A 25,306-nucleotide genomic window follows, 5' to 3' on the forward strand; every position below is an offset into this window, starting at 1 on the left:
GTGCACAATAATTTAAATAAAAACACATAATTGAACAAGGAAAAAGTATACGACTTAGTATTAGTATTAACAAATGAATACAAAGCTTTCTTAAGCTTCTCTTCAACTTCATCCAAAACGAAACACTGAAATTTGATGGGTTTTTTGAAGCGTGTAAGTTAAACCATCTAATTACACAGAAGACAGTTAGATCAAACAATGTGACCATGTAAGGTCCATATAAGGCATCAACACACATGTGCGATTCTGACGGTGCGAATCTGTTCCGAAAAAATTACAACAATGCCGCAACTATTTATTGGAAATTGCAGACCTTCGCGTTCGGAAACGAAAAAGGTTAATAGGCGGGTTCTGTATAATTTAAACAAAAATTAACGTAAGAAAACAAAACATCTTGATTGTTCAAAAGCAAAGAATTTGATGAAGATTGTTTTATGTTTGTTTATAAGATGCCATTTTTCACTGCGATTGCATCGCACAGATGTGTGCGTAATTGTGTTTTCGAAGTGGTAAATTCTGTAGCATCAGAAACGGTGCGGAGGTCGAGATGAACTCGAGCCGGCAAAAAAAAACAATATTGTGAAATTTATTAAGGGCAGCAGTCTACCGGATATCCGATCGGATATCCGAATCCGGCTGTTAAGCAGCTCGCACGTGTTTTAATTTCTATCAGATATACTCTGTTTGTGTGTATGTATAAATATGTATAATCAATGACTTTTTAATTTAATTCTTATGAAAATGACATAACATTGCTTTATCTGTTTTTTTTTTAAAGGAGGTTTTTCTTTATGTGCTTACTTGTTTAAATAATGCTACGATCTTGGTTTTAAATTACGTATACACCTAGGTCTTATTTTATGCGGTACATGCGTTCCTCAGAAAGCAGCATAAAAAAAAATCCCCATAAAAAAGTTGTTTACTTTCATACAAAAACAGGGGATGCGTTCCAGCATTTTCAAAAAATAAATAAACAATAAATTCAAATACTCTATGTAAAAAATAAAAAAAAAAAATCACATAAAAAACACAGTGAGACAATATTAAGCAAAAAAAAAAAAAATATTTCTTAACTTCAACATTTATTATTCTATATAAAACTGAACATTGATGAAATAAATAAAATTTTATCTGTATTTAAACCAAAAACAAAAAAAAAAATACAACAATAAATACATGAATTATGTAAGAATACAAAGAAAAATTATTTATCAGAAGCACTGTCTCTTACACACTGAAAAAAAGTAATAAAATCTCTCAGAAAACTAAAATTGCTACAGCGGAAAAATCGTTTGAAAAACCGCATAAATTCAAATCCGCATAAAAAAACGCATAAAAAGAGACCTAAGTGTACTTCATTTAATGTCAATTTTTTATTCAAGAACTTATTTATGTAAGTTAACAATAAGATGTAACTACATCAATAATTATGTTCGCCAAGCACCCGCATCGAGGTACTGAAGCGAGTTCTTTTAAGTACCCAACCCGCCTAAGTACCTCAAAAAGCTGACATTTTTCGTGAGGTACTTAAGCGGGCTTTACTGTATATGTTAACTTTATAGTTGTTGTCAGCCATTGAGTAGGCTAGCTCAGCGGCTTTTCTCACTGCGAAAACCTCTGTCTGGAATATACTGCAGTGATCCGGCAGCTTGATGGGCAGAAGAACACTAAGTTCTGAGCAGAACACTCCCGCTCCTACTTCATCATTCATTTTTGAGCCGTCTGTGAAGAAATTAGATGTCTTCCGGTTGGGCTTCATGCCCCTATGCCATCCGTTTTCTTCGATAGTAACCCGAAACTCCTTAACCCAGTTATAGGAAGCTACCATGTAGTCAGTGGTGGCTACATTCCCTTTGGCTAATGAGCTGTGGCTTTGCTTGAACTACCCTGTTGCAATCAGTCTCCCCGCGGACTTAGTAGCAAGGCCCTTTGCCACAAGATCAATATGTGTTATATTGAGAATTTTTTCCAGTGCAGCCTTTGGAGTTGTTCTCAGTTCTCCGGTTGTACACAATAGGGAGAGACGTTGTCACAGAGCGACATAGAGTAGTATTGGCTTCACTACAGCTGTGTAGCAGCAATGCATTTGGGCAGGGAATAGGCCCCAAGTAACACCTAGCATATTTTTGCATGCGTATAGGGCATTACTCGCTTTCTTCACTCTGTCCTCCACATTGTACCTCCACGGCAGTTTGCAGTCCAGGATTACTCCTAGGGACTTGGTGCGGTTTTTGGTTTGAGTTCTGTGCCGTTCAGTTTAGGGAACTTCCACGCAGGAAGATATTGACTTTTTATAATTTTCAATTTCTATTTTTCCGCAATCCGACATTTTTAATATCCAATTGGACATCAACGGATTATCCTTTTAATTAATGCATTTGGTTGGTGCTCAAATACAAAAACAGGAAGACCAAAACAGTTAGAAGATCTAAGCAGTCTCTGGTGAGGTATACAGCTTGTACGAAGCCTCTGGTTTAGTCAGTACCTAATTTTGTTTAGTCGACCTCTTTGGGAAATCCGGTACAGCCACTTTGCTTCAGTCGTAGACTGGGCCGAGCGTGCTCTAATCTCAATTTTTAAAAAGGCTTTTTTTGGAAAAATAAAAACGAAGGTTTATTCCCCATTAAATTCTACATTTGGGGTTAAGTTTCAGTTTTCTACCGGTTTTAGGCTGGGACTTGACAAATTTTAACAAAATATTTTCTTTCAAAACTGAGAAATTCAAATGTGCAATTCAAATTGTTACTGTAAAAAAAGCGGTATTATATTTCGATATTTTTTCCATTACTTAAAATGAAGTTTCTTTATTTTTTTGGTGTTTTTTTGGAATTACGTGCTTTAAAAAAATTATTTAAAAAAAATTTAAACTAACCTCTTTTTTGCGAGTGTAATTTTCAAAATCATTTTTTTAACGCGCAAAGTGCTTTTCAATTTGATAGTACTGCAATGAAGTATGTTCCTTCCTTATCAAGAATCTTAGTTAAAAACAAAAGCACTTTGCGCATTTTTAAATAAACGGGTTTTAAAAATTTCAAATTGATTTTAATTAAGCACAAAAACATATATTTCTGGTTAAGTTTGATTTTGTTTCATTACGAACTTAAACTGTTTATTATTTTTAAAATCTTAAGTAAGAAGCGCATTTAATTCGAACGAGGACTTTAAAAACTTAAGATAGATCTATTGTAGGAAAACGAGTCGCGCTGACAATATAGGCGACGTTTTTAATAGATTGTTAGTTTCATCACATCCACTGATTACTTGCTGCCGCTTGTTGCTAGTGGTCACAAACCGAAGATCTTTCTTTGCTGAAGGAAATGAGTTAGTAGGACCTGAAGCGAATAATATTAATTCAAGGAGGCTTGGGTGGGATTTAGATTCCGACTGTGAGGAATAAGTGTCGCAGTTTTCATTATATAGTGCTTATCATAACTATAAGACACCCACATATTGACAAGTTTTGACTATTTGTTTATTATTATCCAATTTTAATTATTTTTTTTTATAAAAATATAGTTTATTTATTCCTTAAAAAAAACCGAAAAAAACAAGTTTCAAACTTCGTAAAAATATAGACGTTTTTAATTAGATATTTAAAAAAGATTTTGAGTAAATATTTTTGCAGCCCATTCAATTTTAGTACATTAAGGTGCCAGTTTGAAGTAGCCATTTTTTTCGGTGAAAATAAAAATATATAAAAAAAATCGATATTTTGTGTGCTTAATTAGTAAATCTCTTTAAAACTTAAACATAATGGGGCATATATAAAAACAATTCCGACGTTTTTTACATATTTTTCTTAAAAAATGTTGTCAGAGAGTTGAACTTATTTTTACTTTCAACTTGATTTTGACTATGCACATATCCTATTATGTTTTACATTGAAACGTACAATTTTGTATCTATTTCCTATCTTTTACTATCTAACTGTCTATATAAATGACTACCCCTGTTTCATGCTTTTTCCTAGTGGTTGCAAAAAATTACATTATTATGTTATTACATTCTATCGTTTTTAACTTAGTTCTAAGTATTGCGAATTCATTGATAAAGCTATCCTCGAAACGAAAGGACTTGTTCCTCCTGATTATATTGTAACCTAAACTTACCTACTTTTAATAAAATTAGCTGGGGAAAGACTCTATAAAAAAATTGGCCACTGATGGGTTAAAATATGGTCATCAATGCGTTAAGTCAAAGTCATAAATGGGTTAAATTATTCATAATTAGTAAAATAATAACATCAAATTAACTTAACCCAGAAGATAATTTAGGTAGGCCTTCTTAAGTGAAGCCATTCTAAGAGGCCTACCCAAGAAGGGCTGAAAAAAGTGCTTCCTTGCATGCCTTCCAAAGGGGCTTATCCATTTACAATTTACGCGAATGCATAAATTTATATTATTTAGCATTACAAATGAATTTCAATAATGCTTTTAAGTTGCAATAACACATATTTGATATAAACCTTAAGCAAATACATACTTCGAAGATGTACCTATGATTTTTATAAATTAAAGAAGCAACTTAAAAAGAATTCCTTCAAAGGTCTTCTGAAGTACGTCCTATAAAAGGCCTTCTATGGGTGGCGAAAGAAGGAGCCCTTCAATTTGTGCCACTACATACAAAAAAGTGAGGAGAAAGGAATGTAGAGTGGAAGGCCTCTTGACTCTCAGCAAGGCCTTTAGGAAGGGCTTTTAATTCCTGAAATTATCTAATAATAATAATAGATTGGCGCTTACACATATGTTAGTGTCTGGCCGAGCTTCTCCTCCGATTTGTGGCGTGCGCCTTGATGTTGTCACACAAAGCGGAGGGACCTACAGTTTTACGCCAACTCCGAACGGCGATTGTATTTTTATGAAAAGCCTTTTTTCATGGCAGAATTACACTCGGAGGTTTGCCATTGCCTGCCGAGGGACGACCGCTTTTAAGAAAAAACCTTTTTTCTATATTTCCGCGATGTTGCTTTGACCAGTGTTTGAACCCAGGCGTTGCGGAGTGGAAGCGCGAACTGCTTGCCACAGCGGCCTGAAATTATCTACTGGGAACATAAGACATTACAAAAAACTGGGTCACCAATGGGTTAATGCATGATCAATAATGGAACGAAAATGGGCGCGTTCATAAGTCGTAGCTGTTGGGTAACCGTTGGCTGTTTGTCTTAGAAACGCACAGTTGAGTAGTTACGCTCAGCCCAACAGTTGGCAACTTTCCGCCATTTTTTCCAGCGGAAAATTTTTACGCTACCTGAACTCAACGTGTTGGGCTTTGCCTAAACAATCGATCGAAAAGACTTACGCCGCTTATATTAAATTTAACGCCGCTTTGTTAGGTGGCAGTTGCAAACAAATTTATTATATTTTATATTGCTGACGTGATAAAGGAACTAAAATATTTTTGTGTTGCTTATTGGCCGTTTAGTATAATTTAATAATTATTTTTTAGCTATAGGCCGTATGTTAAATAAAACATTAAATGTTTTTCTGTTTTATTTACTTTTTGGTTGTATTTTGGTCGATATTTCGCCTTCAGTCTGAACCTTCGACCGGTCGACCGGACAAAGCTAATAGTTCCTGAAGATGCCTTCAGACTGAAGGCGAAATATCGACCAAAATAAAACCAAAAAGTAAATAAAACAGAAAAACATTTAATGTTTTATTTAACATACGGCCTATAGCTCAAAAATAATTATTAAAATAAAATATTTTATAATAATACTACGATTCTAAATATATGTTTTTCATTAGAACATTGAACGATTTTTTCAACACGGCGGCCGCTCAGCGTTGAATTCTAAATAGTATCGGCGCAACTATCTCTATTTGTTGCAATTTCATTTGTTTACATTTATCAGCTGTTCATTTGGCAGCATATTCATCAAGCCGTTTCCAAGACGTAATTGTTGGGTTCAACAGTTGCCAGCAGTTTCGTAGCAGATGAGCTAAACAGCTACGTCTTATGAACGTGACCAATGATTTCAGAATTGTGAGTTCCCGCTTATATGGGGCGTTCCCAGTATGCGGCGCACTTTTTGAACATTCCATGCGAATTAATCGTAGCGCTTTCGACAGAAGCAATATTTTGATGTGAAACAAAATGGTTTTGTTAGCTAATTTTATGCCCTCTCACGGAAAAATACTGCCATTGACCCACAATTATTTCTCGACCTTAAAAAAATTTGTCAAAAATTGTGTTCTTCGAAAAAAACATGCAAAATACACCGGATTTATTCTAAAAAAATATTTTTTGTATATTTTAATCAGGGTACGAAAATAAACTGTACAAAACAATTCCCATTTGCTCATCGATCATCATATCATTTGTGGTTTTGTACAGTTTTGTAAATAGTCAGAAACAAATTGTAAGATTCACTGTCATTTTCCCCAACGAGAAACGTTTGCTTTTCGTTTGTGACAATTGTACCATAGGGTACGTTTTATATGTATGCAAACGTTTCAATTACGTGAAAAATAATTTTTTCTGTAAATTTTCATATCCAATTCAATTAAAAAACATTTTTATTTTTTTTATTCATTGCAGCCATTCGTTTTGTTTTTGTTTATTGCATATATGTGCATACATAAATATATTTTCCCTGCACGATTCATTTCGTTTGTTGTTTCGTCTGTAACTACTAAACTACTGTAGTGTACTATCGCCAAAGTGAACTCAGCCGTTTTGTTTCGTATTGTACCGAACTGTTAAAGTAATAAACGAAACGAAATAGTAACGTACAATATAGTTTATTTTCGTACACTGGTTTTATTACACTAGTATTATAGATTTTGAGATGAGAGAAACACGATTTCACTGTTTAAAAATCGATAAAAATTTTAATTTAAATTTAAATTTAAGAAATTGCATTTTTTTATTTGCATGCAGCTGTGCATCCTTCTCACAGTTTTATATCACTCGAATAATAATTACGCTGTAGTCAGTGTTGCCAACTTCTGAGTTTCAAAAAGCACCAAAACTTGGGAAAAAAGCGTTTTATCGTACTAAAAGAACTAATTTTTTTATACCAAAGGATACCTTTTTTGACGTATTTAACAAAAGTAAAAAAAAAAAATATATAAAAATAATATTTATAAGTATAATTCAATACACAGAACTTTTTCTCATGCTAGCGAAGTAATACCGAAGTAGGTACTGCAGATTAAAACTGGTATATTTAGAGAAAGAAAAATCGAATCGCAACAAACGAACAAGTAATTTTAGCAAAAAAAGAAACCGACTTCAGCTCTCATATAAAAAACAAATATATATATATATATATATCTCATGATCCACTGATCGGATCTTAACCAGATAAGTATGGAACCACCTCTGAGATACTACCTTTCCGATGCAAAGGAATTATTTTTTTGCGTTTTAATTTTCAAAAAGCACTAAATCTAGTGCTTAAAGCACCAACTATGGCTGTAGTGCTATTCAAGATTTTTAATTTGAGCCAAGGTAGAAGTCACTGGGCCCATCAAGAGCCAAATTATAGCGATTCTGAAGTTAAACTTCGAAATTTCATCTGACTTTTTTGCATTTTTATATCCGAGCGCACTTGTGCACAAGGGTATAACATTGTTCACATAACGGTTGTTTGTAACAGCCAAAACGAATCGAGATAGATATAGACAAATGTATACATAAATGCTCAGAATGAGTAGAGGAGTCGATTAAGCCAAGTCTGCCTGTCCGTCCGTTCGTCTACACGATAACTCGAGCAAAAATTTAGATATCTCAACGAAATTCGGTATGTAGGTTTCCCTTTACCCACGGTAGGTTGGTATTGAAAATGGGCGAAATCGAACTGTAACCACGCCCACTTCTCATATAACGGTATTTTCGAAAAATGCAAAAACTACGATATTTCAGTAAATATTGGATCCAAATTATTGAAAATTAGTATGTGAAGTCGAATTTTCGTAAAAAATAGTATTATTATGAAATTTTTGGAAAATGGGCGTGACCTCGCCCACTTATGATGAAATGCTGTATCTCAGTAGCCGCTTCACCAATCCTTACCAAACTCGGTACAAGCGCAAAATTAGTATTGATACCCGCAATTCACACCGAACTTTTAGAGAATACGAAGTAAACTGCCCGGATGTTTCTTAACCATTAACCAGGTAAGGAATACATCTAAATTAGGGGCGCTCGTTTTCGAGAAAAAATATGTCCGATTACCTGCTAGGTACTGGAACTTTGGAAAAATGGTATGGTACCTGCAATTCACAATGTTTAAGAAGCATCTGCGTGCTGATACGGGCAGTTTACTGCGTGTTCCCCAAAAGTTCGGTGTGATATGCAGGTATCAATATTAATTTTGCGCAGTTGGAGGACCTAGCAGGTAATTGTATGTACTTTTATTGTGCGATCAAGTAAAACCTTAAAAGTAGGCGGCTAACTTTTTTATCTTTATTTACTCCCATTGATTGTAAAATATTGGAAATCTACTAAAAATCATTTTTCTTGGTAATTCCGTATCCATGGAGTAAGGTAATTTTTACCTTCTTACCTTCCTTTTATTATCTCGGGATGTAACTATGTAATATTGATGCGCCTAAAAGATGCAGCGATTTCTATTATCAAGTAAGTTACCTGATGACAGTAAGAATGGCAATTATAATAGGGAGGTTTTAGTTTTTTAAACTATAATATTTATTTCTAAAAATTATTAGAATCTCAGAAATGAAACATCAGGTAAAAGGTGCAGTTGTCTAGTTTTCGAATATATAATTTTTTTAATTAAGTTTTAAGATTTATTATTTATAGCAGAGCTGCTCACTCCATAAGCACTTGTAGCACATTTGTTTTTGTTTTGCCCTGAAGTATAGGCACATATACAAATTTATGGCCTTATTCATAAAAAATAAAGTAGGTTTAAAGAGCTTTATAAATTGACGTTTTCATACATTTTTCAATTTATAAACCTTTTATAACGCTACTTTATTTTTTATGAATAAGGCCATAACACTTTAAATATAAAAAAAAATTTATCGCCCTCCCGTATGCCCTGACATATAAACACAATTTATATGAAAGTGCCTGAGTTTCATATGGAAGGGCAAAGCAAACGCACTCGAATATGAAGCTAAGGCACTCCAGTAAAATGTACAAATTTACACAAACAATTATAGAATAAAAAAATAATAAAAAGTATGTCAGCACTGAAAGAAAATTTATATTATAAATTGATTTAACATTCGTATTTACTGAAAATGAATACGAAATTTATTGAAAAAAAACATGGCGTTCATTAAAGTGTGGAAGCGCGAGCGTACAAGCGTACCTAGTGTATGTTGTGCTTTCTAATTATTAAACGAATGACGAAATATTACTTGCAACGCCATTTTGTAACTTGCCATCAAAACTTTTTGTAAATTATAAATAAATTTTGTAAAATATAAATGTTTAAGGGGGATATAGAAAATGATTGATTTCCAAACTGAATCAATGCAGATCCATGGGAGCACGACACCGCGTAAAATTGATAGGATTGCAGATATTTTTCCAACGTCGGATTGCAGAAAAAATAGATTTCGCGACTTTGACGGAAAATGCCAATAAATGCCCGGTAAACTTCGCGCAAACAATAAAATAAAATTACAAATTAATGTTGGAGAAACTCTTATCTCCTGTCCACCCTTCATTTAAGGTGCCCTCCTTAAATTTTATTGCATATTGCTTCAATGGTGCTTTAAAATGGGACTTTTATATGCGAGGAGTATCCCAATGATACGAACAAAAATGTAAAATTTGAGCTTGCAATATGTTGTAAATATGTGCAAGGATTCCTCCCACTAAATATTGGGACTTTTCAGCCACTAGGTCGCTCCCATTGCTAACAATTTTCATTCACTAATCGTACAATAAAAATAAACTTGTACTTTTTAGCTTAATTTAAATTACAAAAAAAATCCCAGTGTACACATAAATTTTGTATATGTATTGTGATTTCACTTCAATATAAAAATTTTGAGCAGCACTGATTTATAGGGTTAAAAGTCCAGTGATACTAGTAGCGGCTGAAATCCAGTATTCTCACGTATTGTCACTTAAAACATCATAACTTCAAATGGCGTAAATTTGCGCAACTTTTTTTTCCGTGTAGTAGGTGGATTTTTCGTCCTTTAAATGCATTCAAATTCAAAATATAGCGAAGCGGAGAAAACCTTCGAATCCCTCATCGAAAATGTAAAAAACGAAACAAAAGTTTTGTTTTATTAATTTTGGTTGACAAGCGATGACGGAAAAGCGTTCCACATTACATCACACTCCTACCCTGTCGGAAACACCAACAACGAAAAGGAGAATAAAATATTTATAGCTAATTTTAAATCTGAATATAACATGTAACTCAAGTCCGTATCTCTTAATATTTAGGCCCGTGCTAGGAAAAAATGCCTAAACTGTGGATTTGAAAATTACTGCGTTCAGTATTTCAACAATTTGAATATGTCAACTTCTTCAGCAATTTTTACTTTATTTCATTAATTAAAACACACGAAAACTCATTAGATCATTAAAGCACGCTTTATTCCGTAAAGAATGATACCAAACACTTATGTTATTTACAACTTTTCAAAAATTTATTTATGATCAGCCTTTGTACTAGCTCGATCCATAGTGCGCCGCCCCCTTATGACCACAAATGTCTATCTCGGTTCACTTATTAATCAATTTCTACCAAACTCGGTGCACTTAATAATCTTGGTACAAGGAAGAAATTCATTGAAAATTATTCTAATCGGACTAAAATTACACCCACTTCCCGTATAACTAATGTGACCAACTGTACTTCTTTCGGAAGTACAGTACTTTTTTTCGCTCTTGTACTTCGTACTTCGAAGTACTGTCAAATGTACTTCTCGGCAATATTTTGTACTTCAGCAGGGAGATTCTGTAACCGGTTAGGGACAATTTTCGGATCGCTATCGCACTTTTTAACGCATGATATAACTAAATGTTTTCAAGTCCTAACCAGGTCCTATAGTTTTCCGATCTTCAGGACGATCGTCACATGGCCTGGGGCGATAAATTCGTTCAAACCATTAGGTTCTCCGGGGACCGATTCCTCGTGACTATTTTTCAAGAGCTCAATATGCTTATTGCAAGAAAAGATCGGTGTGTACCGTCCTACACATATTGGTAAAGTGGTCAGAGGAGAGAGCCTTCACACATGAAGACTATGCAGTAGGGGCCTTCTTCGATGTCGAGGTGGCCTTCAATAACGTCACTCCATAGGCAATAGTCAAGTATATTTATAATCTGGGGGTTGAAACCAACGTTATAAGCTTACTTCGTGACAGAACTGTCGCGGCAGAGAGGGGGAGCATCTGCACTCGGTGCAGAGTCAACAGGAGCATTCCACAAGGTGGTGTTCTCTCTCCCCTGCTCTGGACTGCGGTTGTAAACGACCTTCTAGAGAAACTGGAAAAAGTAGGCTGTCGGGTGATCGCCTATGTAGATGATGTGGAGCTTTTGGTTAAGGGACGACTTCTATACACCCTTTTTGATCTGGCTTAAGGTTACCTGAACCAGGTAACTAGGTGGGCGATCAACGGCGGCTGTCGTAGAAGCCTTTGATTGAGGAAAGGGTAGGAAAGGTGTCGGTTGCCTTGTACTGCTGTAGGGGAGCTATCGGTAAAAGGTGGGTTCTCTCGCCCAAATTAATTCATTAGCTCTAGAAAACCATATATAAGCCTATATTGTTTTAAGGAGCCCTTGGCTGGTGACACTCACTAGAGAAGGCTACACTTGTAAAGCAGGAATTAGCGGAGCATTAAGAATCACACCTACACTGGCGCTTAACATACATATGTATGTTGAGCGCGGTGCCTGCGGATATAGCAGACAGAATAGTCGCAGCACGATTTTGTGACTTAAAAAAGAAAAAGAAGACCTTTCTCTGCTGCAGCAAATGTTTTTATAGGGCACTTTAAAACACGTTGCATCTCAAGGGCTAGTGATGGGGGTTCTGACAGGCCATTGTGCTATTGGTATTTATGGGGTGAGACTAGGAATTTCAACTGATCCTTTTGTATCAACTGTCAAGAGGAAGATGAAGTAGAATCATATCCACACTTTCTTTTAGACTGTCCAACCTTCGCGAGGCTAAGATGGAAGCATTTTGGTTCGCACTCCTGAGCAAACACTGAGCTCTCAGGGATCGAAATTAGGCGCATTCGAAATTTCATAATCGGCTTCCGATTTAGAGAAATACGAAATCTTCGACAAATCCGTAAATACTTAAGATAACACAGGTTTACAAAAAAAAAAGTGTATGCATATTAAACCAAACCTATATATCCCTATGTTATTCGACATGCTGAATGCGAATCCCAGGTCCGTTAGCGTCCATCACGTCAGGTTCGTGGTCATTTGAAGGTCAAGTAGGGAAAAATTCATTGAATATACCTGAAAATTCAATAAAATTCATCGGAATTTGACCTTGGGATGACCTTGAGGAATCAAGGGAAGGGTAATCATACTTGGTTTCAGTGACAACAAAAACAATTTTTTTTTATTAATTTTTATTGAATACATTTTATGTCCTATTTGACCTTCAAATGACCTCGAAGCTGACATTATGGAGGTTAGCGGACCTCGGATTCGGGTTCAGCGAATGTAAAACCTTATGTATATGAATTTTCAGGTTTATTCAATGAATTTTTCCCTACTTGACCTTCAACAGACCACGAACCTGACGTGGTGGAGACTAACGGACTTCGGATTCGTATTCAGCGTGTCGAATAACTTAGGGATATATAGGTCTGGTTTAATATGCATAAGCTTTTTTTTTTGTAAACCAGTGTAATTTATTCAAAATTGATACTTGCAATAACTTTTTCCAGGGAATACGTTTATGATAAAATTTTGGAAAATGGGCGTGGTACCGCTCACTTATGATCACATATATGTATCTCGGTAATCGTTGAACCAATTTGTACTAAACTTGGTATAGTTATTGTGCTTGCCACATAAAACCAAAACGTTGAAAATTATTGAAACTACTAACGGACTAAAATTACGGCCACTTATCGTATAACAGTAATGTCAGAAATTCTTGAAACTTCGATATTTCGAAATTTAAGGACGCTAATTTACTCAAAATTGATACTAACAACATCCCATTAAAAATAAGTAACATTAATATGGAATTTTGGAAAATAGACGTGATACCGCCCACATATGACTATATAAGTTATGTCTAACGGACCGTTCTATCGAAGATGTTTAAAATAGGGGTAAAACAGGGCATTTTAGCAAATTAACGAACTTGCGCAAAGTTTTGTGTTTCACCAACATGATAAGAAAAAGTCACTCAAATGAGTATTGATAAGTAAAATATCACTCACAGACATAGATAAACGTTGCACCAAAATTTGAAATGCTAAGCGAAAAGGGTTTAGCGGATAAGTGATAAGTTATGCAAATGATCAAAATTTATTAGCATTTCGTTGCACCAAAAATTTTTATTTATCACTTATCATCCTTCATTTTGCTAACTTTAGCATTATTTTGCTAAAAGTAATTTTACCTATCATACAAGCGATAAGTTACATTTATTCAGTCTGAATGAATTAATTTACTTATTTATTGTAAAAGGATAATACAATTATACCTTAACAATCTAAAAATTAAGCTCTAACACGTGATTCGATAAAATATTGACACAAAAAATGCTTCGATTCGAACTATGAAATTTATAAAATAATAAAAGGCGTGTCATGAAATAAAAAATCAGCTACAGTTTAGATATTGATGTATTTAGTAGACAAATTTCGGTCATCTTGTAGCCAAATTGAATAAATTTTATTTAAAATTGGAGCGGACCTACAATATAACAGTGAGCGTAATAATGGCTTAAGTCCGCTACGGCAATTACTATCGACTGTGCACTAATTAGGTAGCCAATATCATGGAATTCGTCAAATGCATGGGGTTCACATATTAGCGGTATGTACAGTAATCCATCGAGTGGCAAATGCCGTGATTAACAAATTGATGGATGAAACTATTTGTTGGCCGGAATTTACGAAAAATATTGGATTTTCTTAAGTCACAGGGTGCATTGATGGAACTATGATAAATATAAACGCCCCTAAGGCTACTGAGTACCAATTTGTTAACCGGTACATAAGTCATTCAATGAATGCAATGTGGTTTATGTGTTTTTGTTACTGAATTATTTTGGAAAGATCCAAATAAATAATCCTTAAATGTAGAAAAGTATAGTTATTTACATACATATGATAGTCAAGACGGAATTACTTTTTTCCTTAATAATTTTTAAGGCAGCCAATTTATTGGCTTTGCTTTGTGCGCGCGACATAGTAAAAAAATGATAAATTCAAAATCTTTATCAAATCGCACATGCGTTTGCTAAGCTTTCGTTTTCCATTGAGAAACGGTAATCATTTTAGCTAAGCACATTATTGGAAAAGTTCTCTATTTGAAAAGCAAAAGAAATTGGCTGTGCAATGGTTATCAAATCGACTTATCAAAAAAACTTGTCAGTATTCATTTTTTGATAATTTGATAAGTTTTTTATGATAAGTAAAAAGTGCAACACTTATCAATTTTACTTTTCAATAAAAAGGCTTATCCAAAAGTAGTAAAGTGATAAGTGATAAGTCATGGGTGCAATTGGGCCCAGGTAGCGGTAGTTTTCGGAAAGTTGAAAAATATATATCGAATACTTGCGCCGGGTATTTAATCATCGGATCCGCCCGAACTTAGACTTTCTTACTTGTTTTTCAACTTATTCTTTTTTATGACGATGCAAATATAATACTGCAAAATATAAGCACTTTGCCAAAAATTAATGTTTTTTATAAATAAGCCCTTAACATTATTTGGAAAATAATTTGTAATTTATGTACATTAGGGTGGTCCAAAAAGGCATGTGAAAAGTAAAGTCGAAATTTTTGTGATCTCATCCCCTAGGATTGTTTTTTTACCAAAAAAATATACCAATATTTTTTTATTTTGAAATCAAAAAATATTTAGAGGTCGCTGAAAGCGCTCAAAGTTTTCCAAGTACATATTTTAAATTGGGGAGAAGCAACTTTTCGTATAAATGGTATAGAATTCTTAAAAATTACGGTTGTGCCGGATAGAGATTTTGCAGGCTAACCGGATTCCGGATACCATGTAAAAAATAGGAGCCGGATTCGGATATCCGATCGGATATCCGGTGGGCTGCTGTTTTTTGTTTGTTTAGTGACATACTTATGACCAGATTATCTACTCTTTCGAGGTGAACTATCCTATATGTAACTCAGTACTCAGTGAACTAAGAAAGAGTACATCGGGTAGCATTTATGTTGAAAATAAAAATAGGTTGTTGCCGATAATTCGGAAATGATTCTTTTTATAATCAAAAATGTAAAATATTTTAACTTAAATAACAAATTTGATACTATTTATGTAATTTGATTATAAAAATACAAAAAAAAAAAAATAACTAGATTTTTAAATTTAATCTTCTGCAATCGAAATCCGGTCGGATTTCAGGCAGTATTGGGCCGGATATTCGGAAAGCAGAAAAACGGCTAGAGAGCCGGCACATCCCCATCAAAAATCAATATTTTTCGATCGGAAAACTCTGTTTCCCTTGATGAGATTCACATCGGAAAGGAGAAAAACGGCTAGAGAGCCGGCACATCCTCATCAAAAATCAATATTTTTCGATCGGAAAACTCTGTTTCCCTTGATGAGATTCACATCGGAAAGGAGAAAAACGGCTAGAGAGCCGGCACATCCTCATCAAAAATCAATATTTTTCGATCGGAAAACTCTGTTTCCCTTGATGAGATTCACATCGGAAAGGAGAAAAACGGCTAGAGAGCCGGCACATCCTCATCAAAAATCAATATTTTTCGATCGGAAAACTCTGTTTCCCTTGATGAGATTCACAACAATAATATCCAATTCTTTATTTAATAATTTTTTCATGATAACTATATTTTATAGGGTTGCCTAAAACCCCGGAAAATACAATGCGGGGACCAGTAAAAAATCGTTAGTATTAAAAAATAGTTAAATAAAAAATTGGGAGTTTCCCGATCGAAAAGTAATGATTTTCAAGAATTCTATACCATTTCTACGAAAATTAGTTTTTTTTTCTCATATAAAATACATGGAAAACCTTGAGCTCTTTAAGCGAACACTAAATAATTTTTTGAATTCAAAATAAAATAAGGGGTATACTTCTCCCCCCCGACTTTACTTATTTTGGACCACCCTAATGCACATACATATGTACATATATAGTACTTGTGGGGCATTGTCGTTTTATAAAAAAATGTGAATGAAAATCTCATATAAATTCTCTGGTTGTGTTCGAACCGATTTCATGCAGCAACTAGTTTGAGTATGATGGCGGCGGCACCCAATGTAGAGAACTTGTATGAACTTTGCCAATACATATCTGCGAGATACTTAGCGATGTTGGTTGTAGTCGTTGGTGCATTTGCCGTTTGACGTTGCCGCTACCGTTGCTGTCACCGATAACGCTGTCACGCTGTTGTTCTGCTGCTTTCGTGAAAGAAGGTGGTGTGCGCGGCGTATTTCGCAAAAATACTTAAAAGACCAACGAATATTTCATAAACGCGAACACCCAAATAATGATAAAGCGACATTAGCAAAGTGAATTTAATTAAAGTGATTACGAGTGCATATAGTGGCACATGATTAAGATGTAAAAAAGAGTTTAAAATATGAAATAGAAAAGCGATTTTTCGTATCAATTTATCAAAAGATAGTTTGCGAAAATGCCAAGTGCAATAAAATAGTGGAAGATGATGAAAAATAATATGGTCGGCGAATCGTGGAAAGTGCAGTGCTATAGAAAATATGCATACGCAAGTAGATAAATACCACTACATACGTACATAAATACTGTGACAAAAGTGACGAAAAAAGTGCTTAAGAAACTAATATACGCAAGTTTTTGCGAAAAAGTGGATGAATCAAGTAAAGTAGACGACAAACCAAAACTTGGCAAGATTCTATACGACTGGCAGACGTATAGACTGACGGAAATAAAAACAACTGCGACAATAAGTAAATAAAAGCAGAAAACAAAAACAATTACAACAAAAGTTTTTGGAACTTAACCCTGTTAGCAGGCGTCGCAAGTCAAGGGGAGGTGAGGATTTCAGATAGCGACTGGGCCGTCTCAGTTGTAAGTAGTTGTCGTGCCGTCGCTGCCTTGCCCCTTTGGCGCCGCACCCTTCATATCTGAGCTGAATGCGGTGTCGATACTAGGGAGTCGCGACGACACACAGACGAGACAAAAGTCTGCCTCTGCGTCTCCAATACACTTTTTAGTGTATTTTCTAATCAGCAAATATAAAAAAGGCAACTACTATACCAACAACTATACAAAGCAAAAACTGAAGCGGAAGAAGAAGAACCGAAGCGAATGAAAATCGAACTGGGAGAGCAAAACACGCGCCAGTCAGCACTACGGCAACGGCCAACGCTACTTGTCACAACCACACCAACGTCTAAATTACGTGGTGGTCTCACAGCATCGCAGTCGCAGTCGCAGTATTTGCAGCTGCGCTCTTTGGGGCCACTCGACGTCGTGCCCATGTTGGCGCGCTCTCTCGTTTTAACGTTTCTGTATTAGTAGTAGTGTATTAATACCAACAGATGACGGCTTACTATCTAAAACAATAACAACAACTTACAGTGCAGCTCATGTCGGGTGCGAGAACCATTTTTTCTCGGCACGAAGCGATATAGTAATCGGAAGAAGAAGAACCGCAGCAGAATCCAGTTGGATTTTTGACATTTCGGCCTCAGAGCGCCGCATTTTGGTCATCAGTCGAACGGTCAGTCGCGAGGTCGTCAGTTTGGCGCGCTGTTCTACATGCGCATATTATCTTGAAATACACGGATTCATATAAGTACATACATATGTACATTCAAATATATATACGCATAGATACAATTTACGCATACATCCATACTCACACATTTGGAGATGCGCCTGCAAGCCCCACGGAAGTATCGGCCAAGCGAACAGTGAATTTAGCAGTGATGTGAATTTGCAGTGTTTGCGAAAATGCAATGCAATGATTTATTTTCTTAAAAAGTTTGTCGAAAATTGTACGCATTTGAGAGTTTTGATTAGTGGAAGAGAAGAATCATCAATAAAAAGTGATCAATATTTATATACATATGTATGTATGTATGTGCAACTTCTAGTTAACTCGTATTATCTATATTCGAATTGATAGGCTAAATTATGTGAAAAGTAGCTCAAAGCAAAATGAAAAATCAAAATAAAACATGAGAATTAATGAAATTTTTCTAATTTTTGCTGTGCCTGTGAGTTTAAAAATAACTGCACAGCTTTTTAATTCTTTGTTTTTATTTGTAGTCGGTGCTGCTTTTGAAATTCCGTCGCTGCCAAAACCGGGCTGTGCGCGAAGTGCGCAAAGCAAATAAAACGAAACGAGTAAAACGAATGGCCAGCAGGCGGAAGAGCGGAAATGGAGAGATCTTGGCGTTGTATGTGTCACGCGAGTACAAAAATGCCGTCGGAATTGTGCGCGAAAATAATTGAAGCTGCGACCAAATAGAAGTGCAAATTAAAATTTTCAAATTGAAAAATCTAACATAAGAGCACTCTAAGAGCACTCTAAGCGCTCGAAAATATTAAAATAAAACGAATAAAAAAATCAAATATTGTGTGTGAATGGAATGGATAACGTGCCAAATTGTGAAGAAAATAATAGATCAACACAAATTATACAAGTGTGAAAAGTGTAAATGTGTAAGAAAATATAAGGTGCAATTAAACTAGCTTCCGCTAAAAGCATTCTATTAAAGCATTATACATATGTAAGTTATTGCGGTGTTATTACTTGGTTCCGCTGGTGTTGCATCTTACTTCGAATGAAGCTGAAACCAGGGCGCGTTCGCATATGCAACATTCAATTCCATTTGATCTCACCTGCCTCGCCGCTGCTTCAACTGTATTCGCCATTGATTTTTACTAATTTTGGTTAGCGAGCTAAGGACTGCCGCCCTACCCACTCCACCACCTTCGGTAGAAGGCAGTGGCCGATAAACGTTTAAAGAAAAAATGACTGAATACGTTACGCCAAATATACACACAGTGCTGAAGAAATATCAGACAAGTGCACCAAAAAGCTTGCAAGGACCTGGCCATGCGCTGACCGCCGCCGGCTGCCCAACCGGCTCCAACTGTCCGCTTGACGCCACTTTAACTGGTGTAAGTGGCAGCGGCGGCAGCAGCACCGACCTTAACATTGCGGGTGCTCGCAATCTTTGCGCTGGTCACCACTCGGCCGGGATTCTACCACCTAACGGCCTAGCAAGTAACAAACCACACTGTCCGTTAATAGCGTCGTCATCACCAACCTGCTCCAAGTCACCAAATTCGGGCACAGCATTGCCACCCGCTGTACCACTCATTAAAAAGGAGGTGCTCAGTTCGCCCGAGCCGCATGAGCTGGGTGACACATTGCCACCACAAACGCTGCCGCTTCCGTTGTCGATGTCGTCACAAACCACACAATCCCCAACCCAAACAGTTCCACCTCAACCTCCCCTAACCACGGTCAAGATCATACCGCCTCCACCACCGGAATTGTCACAACCTATATTTACCGCACCAGATTCGGGTTCTGGTGTATTATACGAAACGCGTCTGGAGGGTAAAACAATTGGCTGCTTCTCGCTGGGCGGGGAGATGCGTTTGTGCCTGCCACAGTTTCTTAATAATGTGCTCGCCGATTTTACACTTGATCAAATAAACCGCATATTCGATGAGCTCGGTATCTATTGTTCACAGTGTACACCTGATCAGTTGTTGGAATTTAAAGCCGCGAAGATTTTGCCACCTGATGTTAAGGCATCTGGTTTGATAACACGCACTGATGCGGAGCGTTTGTGTGCTGCTCTTTTAAATCGTGTCGATCGAAATAGTTACATCAATGATGACGATATCCCAAAAGGTGCCATTTCGTTCAAAGTTTACCACCGCTGTTTTGGAAAGTGTGATGGTATTTGTACACCCGATTTGTACTCATACACTAAACCTACTTGCATAATGTGCTTGGAGTGTAAAGGCTGGTTCTCGCCGCAAAAATTTGTCGGACATGTACATCGGGAAGTTGAAAACCGTACATGTCATTGGGGATTCGATTCACGTAATTGGCATGACTATCTGCATGTTGCGTTAGACGTCGAAAATCGAGAAAAATACCAGAAGATTCTGGATGAGCTAAAGGAGGTCGAGATTAAGGAAGCGCTAAAGGCACAAAACGAATTGCTCTACATGAAACGAAAGGTACGTTAAGACTAAGAAATTTGTATTTTTATAAACTAAGTCTAATATATAGAAATCCCGTGTCACGGTGTTTGTGGCCGAACTCCTCTTAAACGGATCGACCGATCTCTATGCAATTTTTTGTGTATATATGATAGGTATGAGAATCGGATGTAAAGTATATTTCATTCCGCTAGGCACAGGGGGCGTGCCACGCCCCCCATACAAAACGAATTTTTCATATTGCATATCTCTGGAAGTGTTCGTGGTAAAGTACTAGAACATGGTATGGAGATATATGAAAACAGTTGCATACTCATGGAGAAAAATTGTGGTTATTGGAAAAAGGGGCGTGGCACCTTCCATACAAACCGAATTTTCCATACTGCATATCCCGGAAAATGTTCGTGGAAGAGAACTCGGAAAAGGGGTCGTGGCTCCTCCCATACAAATCGAACTTTTGATACTGCACAGATATATGCAGTGTTCATGAAATCAATCCCATACTCTAAGAGAAAATTCAAGCTATTTGAAAAGGTGGCGGGGTGCCTTTTAAACGCAATGAAACTGTTACGTATCTTTGAATGCATATACACTTTTGCTAGGTTATTTAAACGGCAATGGAAATATGCCTTCTGACAACGACCAAACCGTAATATTAGAAGATAAATGCGTCACTGAAATCATGAACGTAAACGGTTGTGAAAATGTTGGACCAAAATGTTTCAATACCAAAAATTAAATTTGGGTGGGACGAAGTTCGCCGGGTCTGCTAGTTATACATAAAATATAGCAACATATGTCATAGTTTAATTTAAAAAAATATAAATTTCCTTAATTGGTAAGCATTATTACTCAGTATCGACAAAGGATTTTGTACTTACATTTAAACAATAAGGTTCTATTCGAAGGAAGACACGACAAAAACCTTCGATTTGAAAACATAATGGGGCGTATTCTTGTTTTCGTACGAATCGAAAATCTTGAAATTTTCTTATCATTTCCTATACAAAAATTTGAAATTGTCGATTCGTACGAAAACCACTTATATATTAACTTATAAAGCAAAAAAAATTCCATACTTATACTAGTATCGCTCAGTTGTCGAAATTCGAAAAATTTTTTCATACGCTTTTTTATTTTACTTGCCACCAATATGGTGTCCTTTATGCGGATGACGGTTTTAAAGTCTGCCAGCATACGAAAGGAGTGATCACATTTTTCTTCTTACTTGGCGCTGTAACCGCCTAAGCGATTTTGGCCGAGCTCAACAAAGCACGCCAGTTGTTTCTCTTCTGTGCCAACTGACGCCAATTGGAAATGCCAAGTGAAATCAAATCCTTCTCCACTTGGTCTTCCCATCGCAGTGGGGGTTTCGCACTTCCTCTGCTACCACCAGCGGGTTTCGGGTTAAACGCGTTCAAATCTGGATCGTCAGTGTTCATTCGCACGACTGGACCAAGCTATATTTTAATTCGCTGAACTATGTCCGTTTCTTTACATACAGCTCATCATTCCATCGTCTGCGAAAATCTTTCTCCCGAACACTCAATGAGTCGCCTCATCGAATGTTGCTATTGTCCATGATTTTGCGCCATTCACCAGCACTGCCATGATGAGTGACTTAGAGGGTGTGGTTTTCAAATGTCGAGAGAGGAATTTACTTCTGAATTGCCTACTCAGTCCAAAGTAGCACTTGTTGGTAAGAGTATTCTGCGTTGGATTTCAATGCTGGCATTATTATTGACGTTAATGCTGGCTCTCAAGTAAACGAAATACTGTACTTTTTCGAAATTATAACTGTCAACAGGGACGTGCGTGCCAAGCCGCGAGTGTGCTGACTGTTTGTTTGATGACAGGAGATACTTCGTCTGGTCCTCGTTTATCGCCAGACCCACTCGATTTGCTTTCTTATCCAACGTGAAAAGGCAAAACAGACTTCGCGGTTTTTATTACCGATAATTTCAAAGCAACATCGCAAAAAGATATACAAGAAAGGCAAATCTCCGGGTGTACTCTCATAAAAATAAAATCGCCGTTCGGAGTCGGTGTAAAACTGTAGGTCCTTCCTATCTCCGAGAAAGATTGCCGAAATATACATTACATAAACATTTTTGAGTTGAACTATTACTTCCATACATATAAAATTAGGGAATATAATACGCTACAAATAGACGCTATCAGTTTGGAAGGAGAGTATAAAGTGTGGTCTGAGCGATGAACAAATGAGGTAAGCGAAAAGCCATACCTAAAATCAACAGCAGAAGTTCTTGGTAAATGGGACGACGAATATGATTTCCGTTGATTAACAAACTTCTCCGCAATCTGACTACACTTCTAGCTAGTAACGCTACTTCAGAAATAAGTTACCCTTCGCCGGTTAAAAACATGGTTCCATAGTACCATGAATGAAAAAAGACTGATAGGTCTAGCACTTTTACACGTACACTTAGGGCCAGTTTTTTAGTGTACGGTTTTAAACTTAGTTTAAACGCCCGAGCTGGCTGCTTTAAACTAAGATTAGCCAATCAAATGTCAGTCCTTTTAAATTCAGTTTACGTAATCTAAGTTTAAACTGCCACTGAAACTGGCCCTTAAATATTGAAATTGACACTGATCGGATAATACAAAGATTCCTAAAAGGAAAGCGCAAAACTAAGTTTGCAATTTAAGTTATTATAATCAAAATTCCGAATAAGTTGTTTAGTTACTTAATTGCATCCCTCATTTGACAAACATTATAAGAAAAAAATAAGTATTTATGTAATATACACAAATATATACTGCTTTAATAAACCCAGATAATAACTTTTAATCTTGTGCTTTTTTACAAATAGTATAATTGTTTTATTACATGGGACTCTGTAAATGGACCTTGCGCCAAATTCACAACATGAAACTTACTTAAAGTAAAATTATATCCAAAGCATTTTTAATTCCGACTTCATAAAAATTACTAGAACCTCTATATGCGTGAAAAAATAAGTGTTCAAAAAGGTTTAATGCTTGTAGGTCATATAGCTTCGATTAGTCTCTCAGTCACTCCGCTGTGAATCAAGTTAGATGCCTGTAATTTAACGTTATTCGACAAGTCGATCCCAATCGCCCCTCCCCAAATAAAATCCTGTGTCCGCCACTGACAGGAAGCATATCTGACCACAAGTAAGATTTTTTAGGACAGCTCTTGATCCCTGCGCCATCTATCAGAAGGTGTGGCAGCGTAATATTCGTACGCATTTTTTCTACAATATGAATCAATTTTCTATTAAATAGCTCAAACCCAACTGGGCTTTTTAGGTGGTATGATTAGGCATGGTCAAATCTATGTCTATGTAAAATTAATAGTTTTTGGTCATATAATTTGGGCACTGGTAACGTTACACAAAACACTGGTCACGTTACACGTACGATTCGCTTCTACAAGGTTTAACCAAAAGGCTTTGCCTTTTCATTTTTTCTTCGCGTTCCTATTATGTCGTCATAAACAAGCTAAAATTGAGCTAAAATTGGGAATCTATAGAAGGATAAAAAAATATAATGTATTATGGAACGAATTTCCGTCATCCCTTGTCAAATTTGGTTTGGAGACAAACCGGTTTCGGCGTTGTGCCATCTTCAGTGTCATTTTTCGTTCTGCATAATTTTTGTTGGTTGCTCGTATTTATGACACTGAAGATGGCACAACGCCGAAACCGGTTTGTCTCCAAACCAAATTTGACAAGGGATGACGGAAATTCGTTTCATAATACATCATACACCCACCCTGTCGGAAACAACAACAACCAAAAAGGAAAAAAAATATAACTCGATTATCCTTAAAAATTATGGTCTGTGTTTTCTTTTTAATACCATCCAAGACAATTTCAAAACTGATACGGTGGTTTCTACATCTTCGTTAATCTTAAATACCAAAATCTTAATGCATTTATCGCAGTTCTATAGAAGAATTCTCGCATAGACGATTTTAACAAAATAAACTCTTCATAGTTTGGTGTAAACTTGTATCATATTCTATAAAATTGTAGTGATAGGAATACAATCACGTGAAAGGAGCAGATACTGTATCAGTTTTACACGTTGCAAAAAATTTCATTCAATTCCAGGCAATTACATATATAATCAAAATCTTTAGAGATAAAGATTTCAAAGAATATTTTACAAATGTTAGCTTCGCTTTATTTAAATATAATAGCTATCGAAATTTAGTAGTATAATAATCAATTCGAAATTGTCCACCCAACCATTTTCTTAAATATGTCTTATTTATTTATTGCTAAAATGAGAATGAGAATAGTTATCAAGTCAATAAAAAACTTAATAAAAAGAAAAACACTGGCCTCATTACACTTATTTATTAGGTAGTTGTGCAATGAAGTCAGCTACCATTTCTTTTTTTTCCATTTGGCATACGTAGGATATCGACAATACTAAGAGAACATGTTAAATATCCCTTTGTAAAGGATTCTTAAGTATCCGAAAAACAACTTTTTTAGTTTTTCACTGGCTACGTTACACTTAGCATTTGCGGCACATTTCATTACGACTTAATAGGAATTCTAAACAACTTTTTTAGTAACTTGGAACGTATTCTGTTAAACTAATTTATTTTCTACCGTTCTGAACTTTATCAGCCGAAATAAACAAATGAAAACTTATGTTTTTGGTACTTTTCCTTGATTTAGTATTGAAAACTGTTTTACAATTCGTGGAAAATCTTTCGACAGAAGGACCAAAATATTAAACACAAAATGCTTGGACATTATAAGAATTAGTGTCAGAAGCAACTGACAGATATACTGAATACCCATAATCACCAATACGTACAATATTTGAAAAAAAAAAGAAAAAATCGGACTGTTTACGGTTCCAAAGATAACCGATAAGGAAATTGCGTTGTTTCTCTAATCATTCTCGAATCGAATTCTAATGTAGTTCTCTAACATTGTCATCGACTCGTGAACGATTAGAGAATTACTCTAGTTATCTTATGTAGAA

The 25,306-nt window shown here is 35.9% G+C and overlaps 1 protein-coding gene across 4 annotated transcripts in view; it reads left to right on the forward strand.

Annotated features, from left to right (window-relative positions):
- Positions 1–16,502: 16,502 nt before the first annotated feature.
- Snoo (Sno oncogene) overlaps positions 16,503–25,306 on the forward strand; it is a 454,232-nt gene continuing 445,428 nt past the window's right edge. The window contains exons 1-2 of one of the 4 annotated variants that reach the window (XM_017612499.1): positions 16,503–18,198; positions 18,395–20,332. In XM_017612499.1, the coding sequence (XP_017467988.1) occupies positions 19,103–20,332 (1,230 nt within the window). In that variant the 5' untranslated portion in view covers positions 16,503–18,198; positions 18,395–19,102. The remainder of the gene's footprint in view (positions 18,199–18,394; positions 20,333–25,306) is intronic. The other 3 variants (XM_017612492.1, XM_017612508.1, XM_017612516.1) reach the window with 3 other exon arrangements.

The sequence above is a fragment of the Rhagoletis zephyria genome, unplaced genomic scaffold (genome assembly GCF_001687245.7).
Source record: "Rhagoletis zephyria isolate East Lansing unplaced genomic scaffold, Rhagoletis_zephyria_1.1 Rzeph_scaffold_00015, whole genome shotgun sequence".
Taxonomy (NCBI): Eukaryota; Metazoa; Arthropoda; class Insecta; order Diptera; family Tephritidae; genus Rhagoletis; species Rhagoletis zephyria.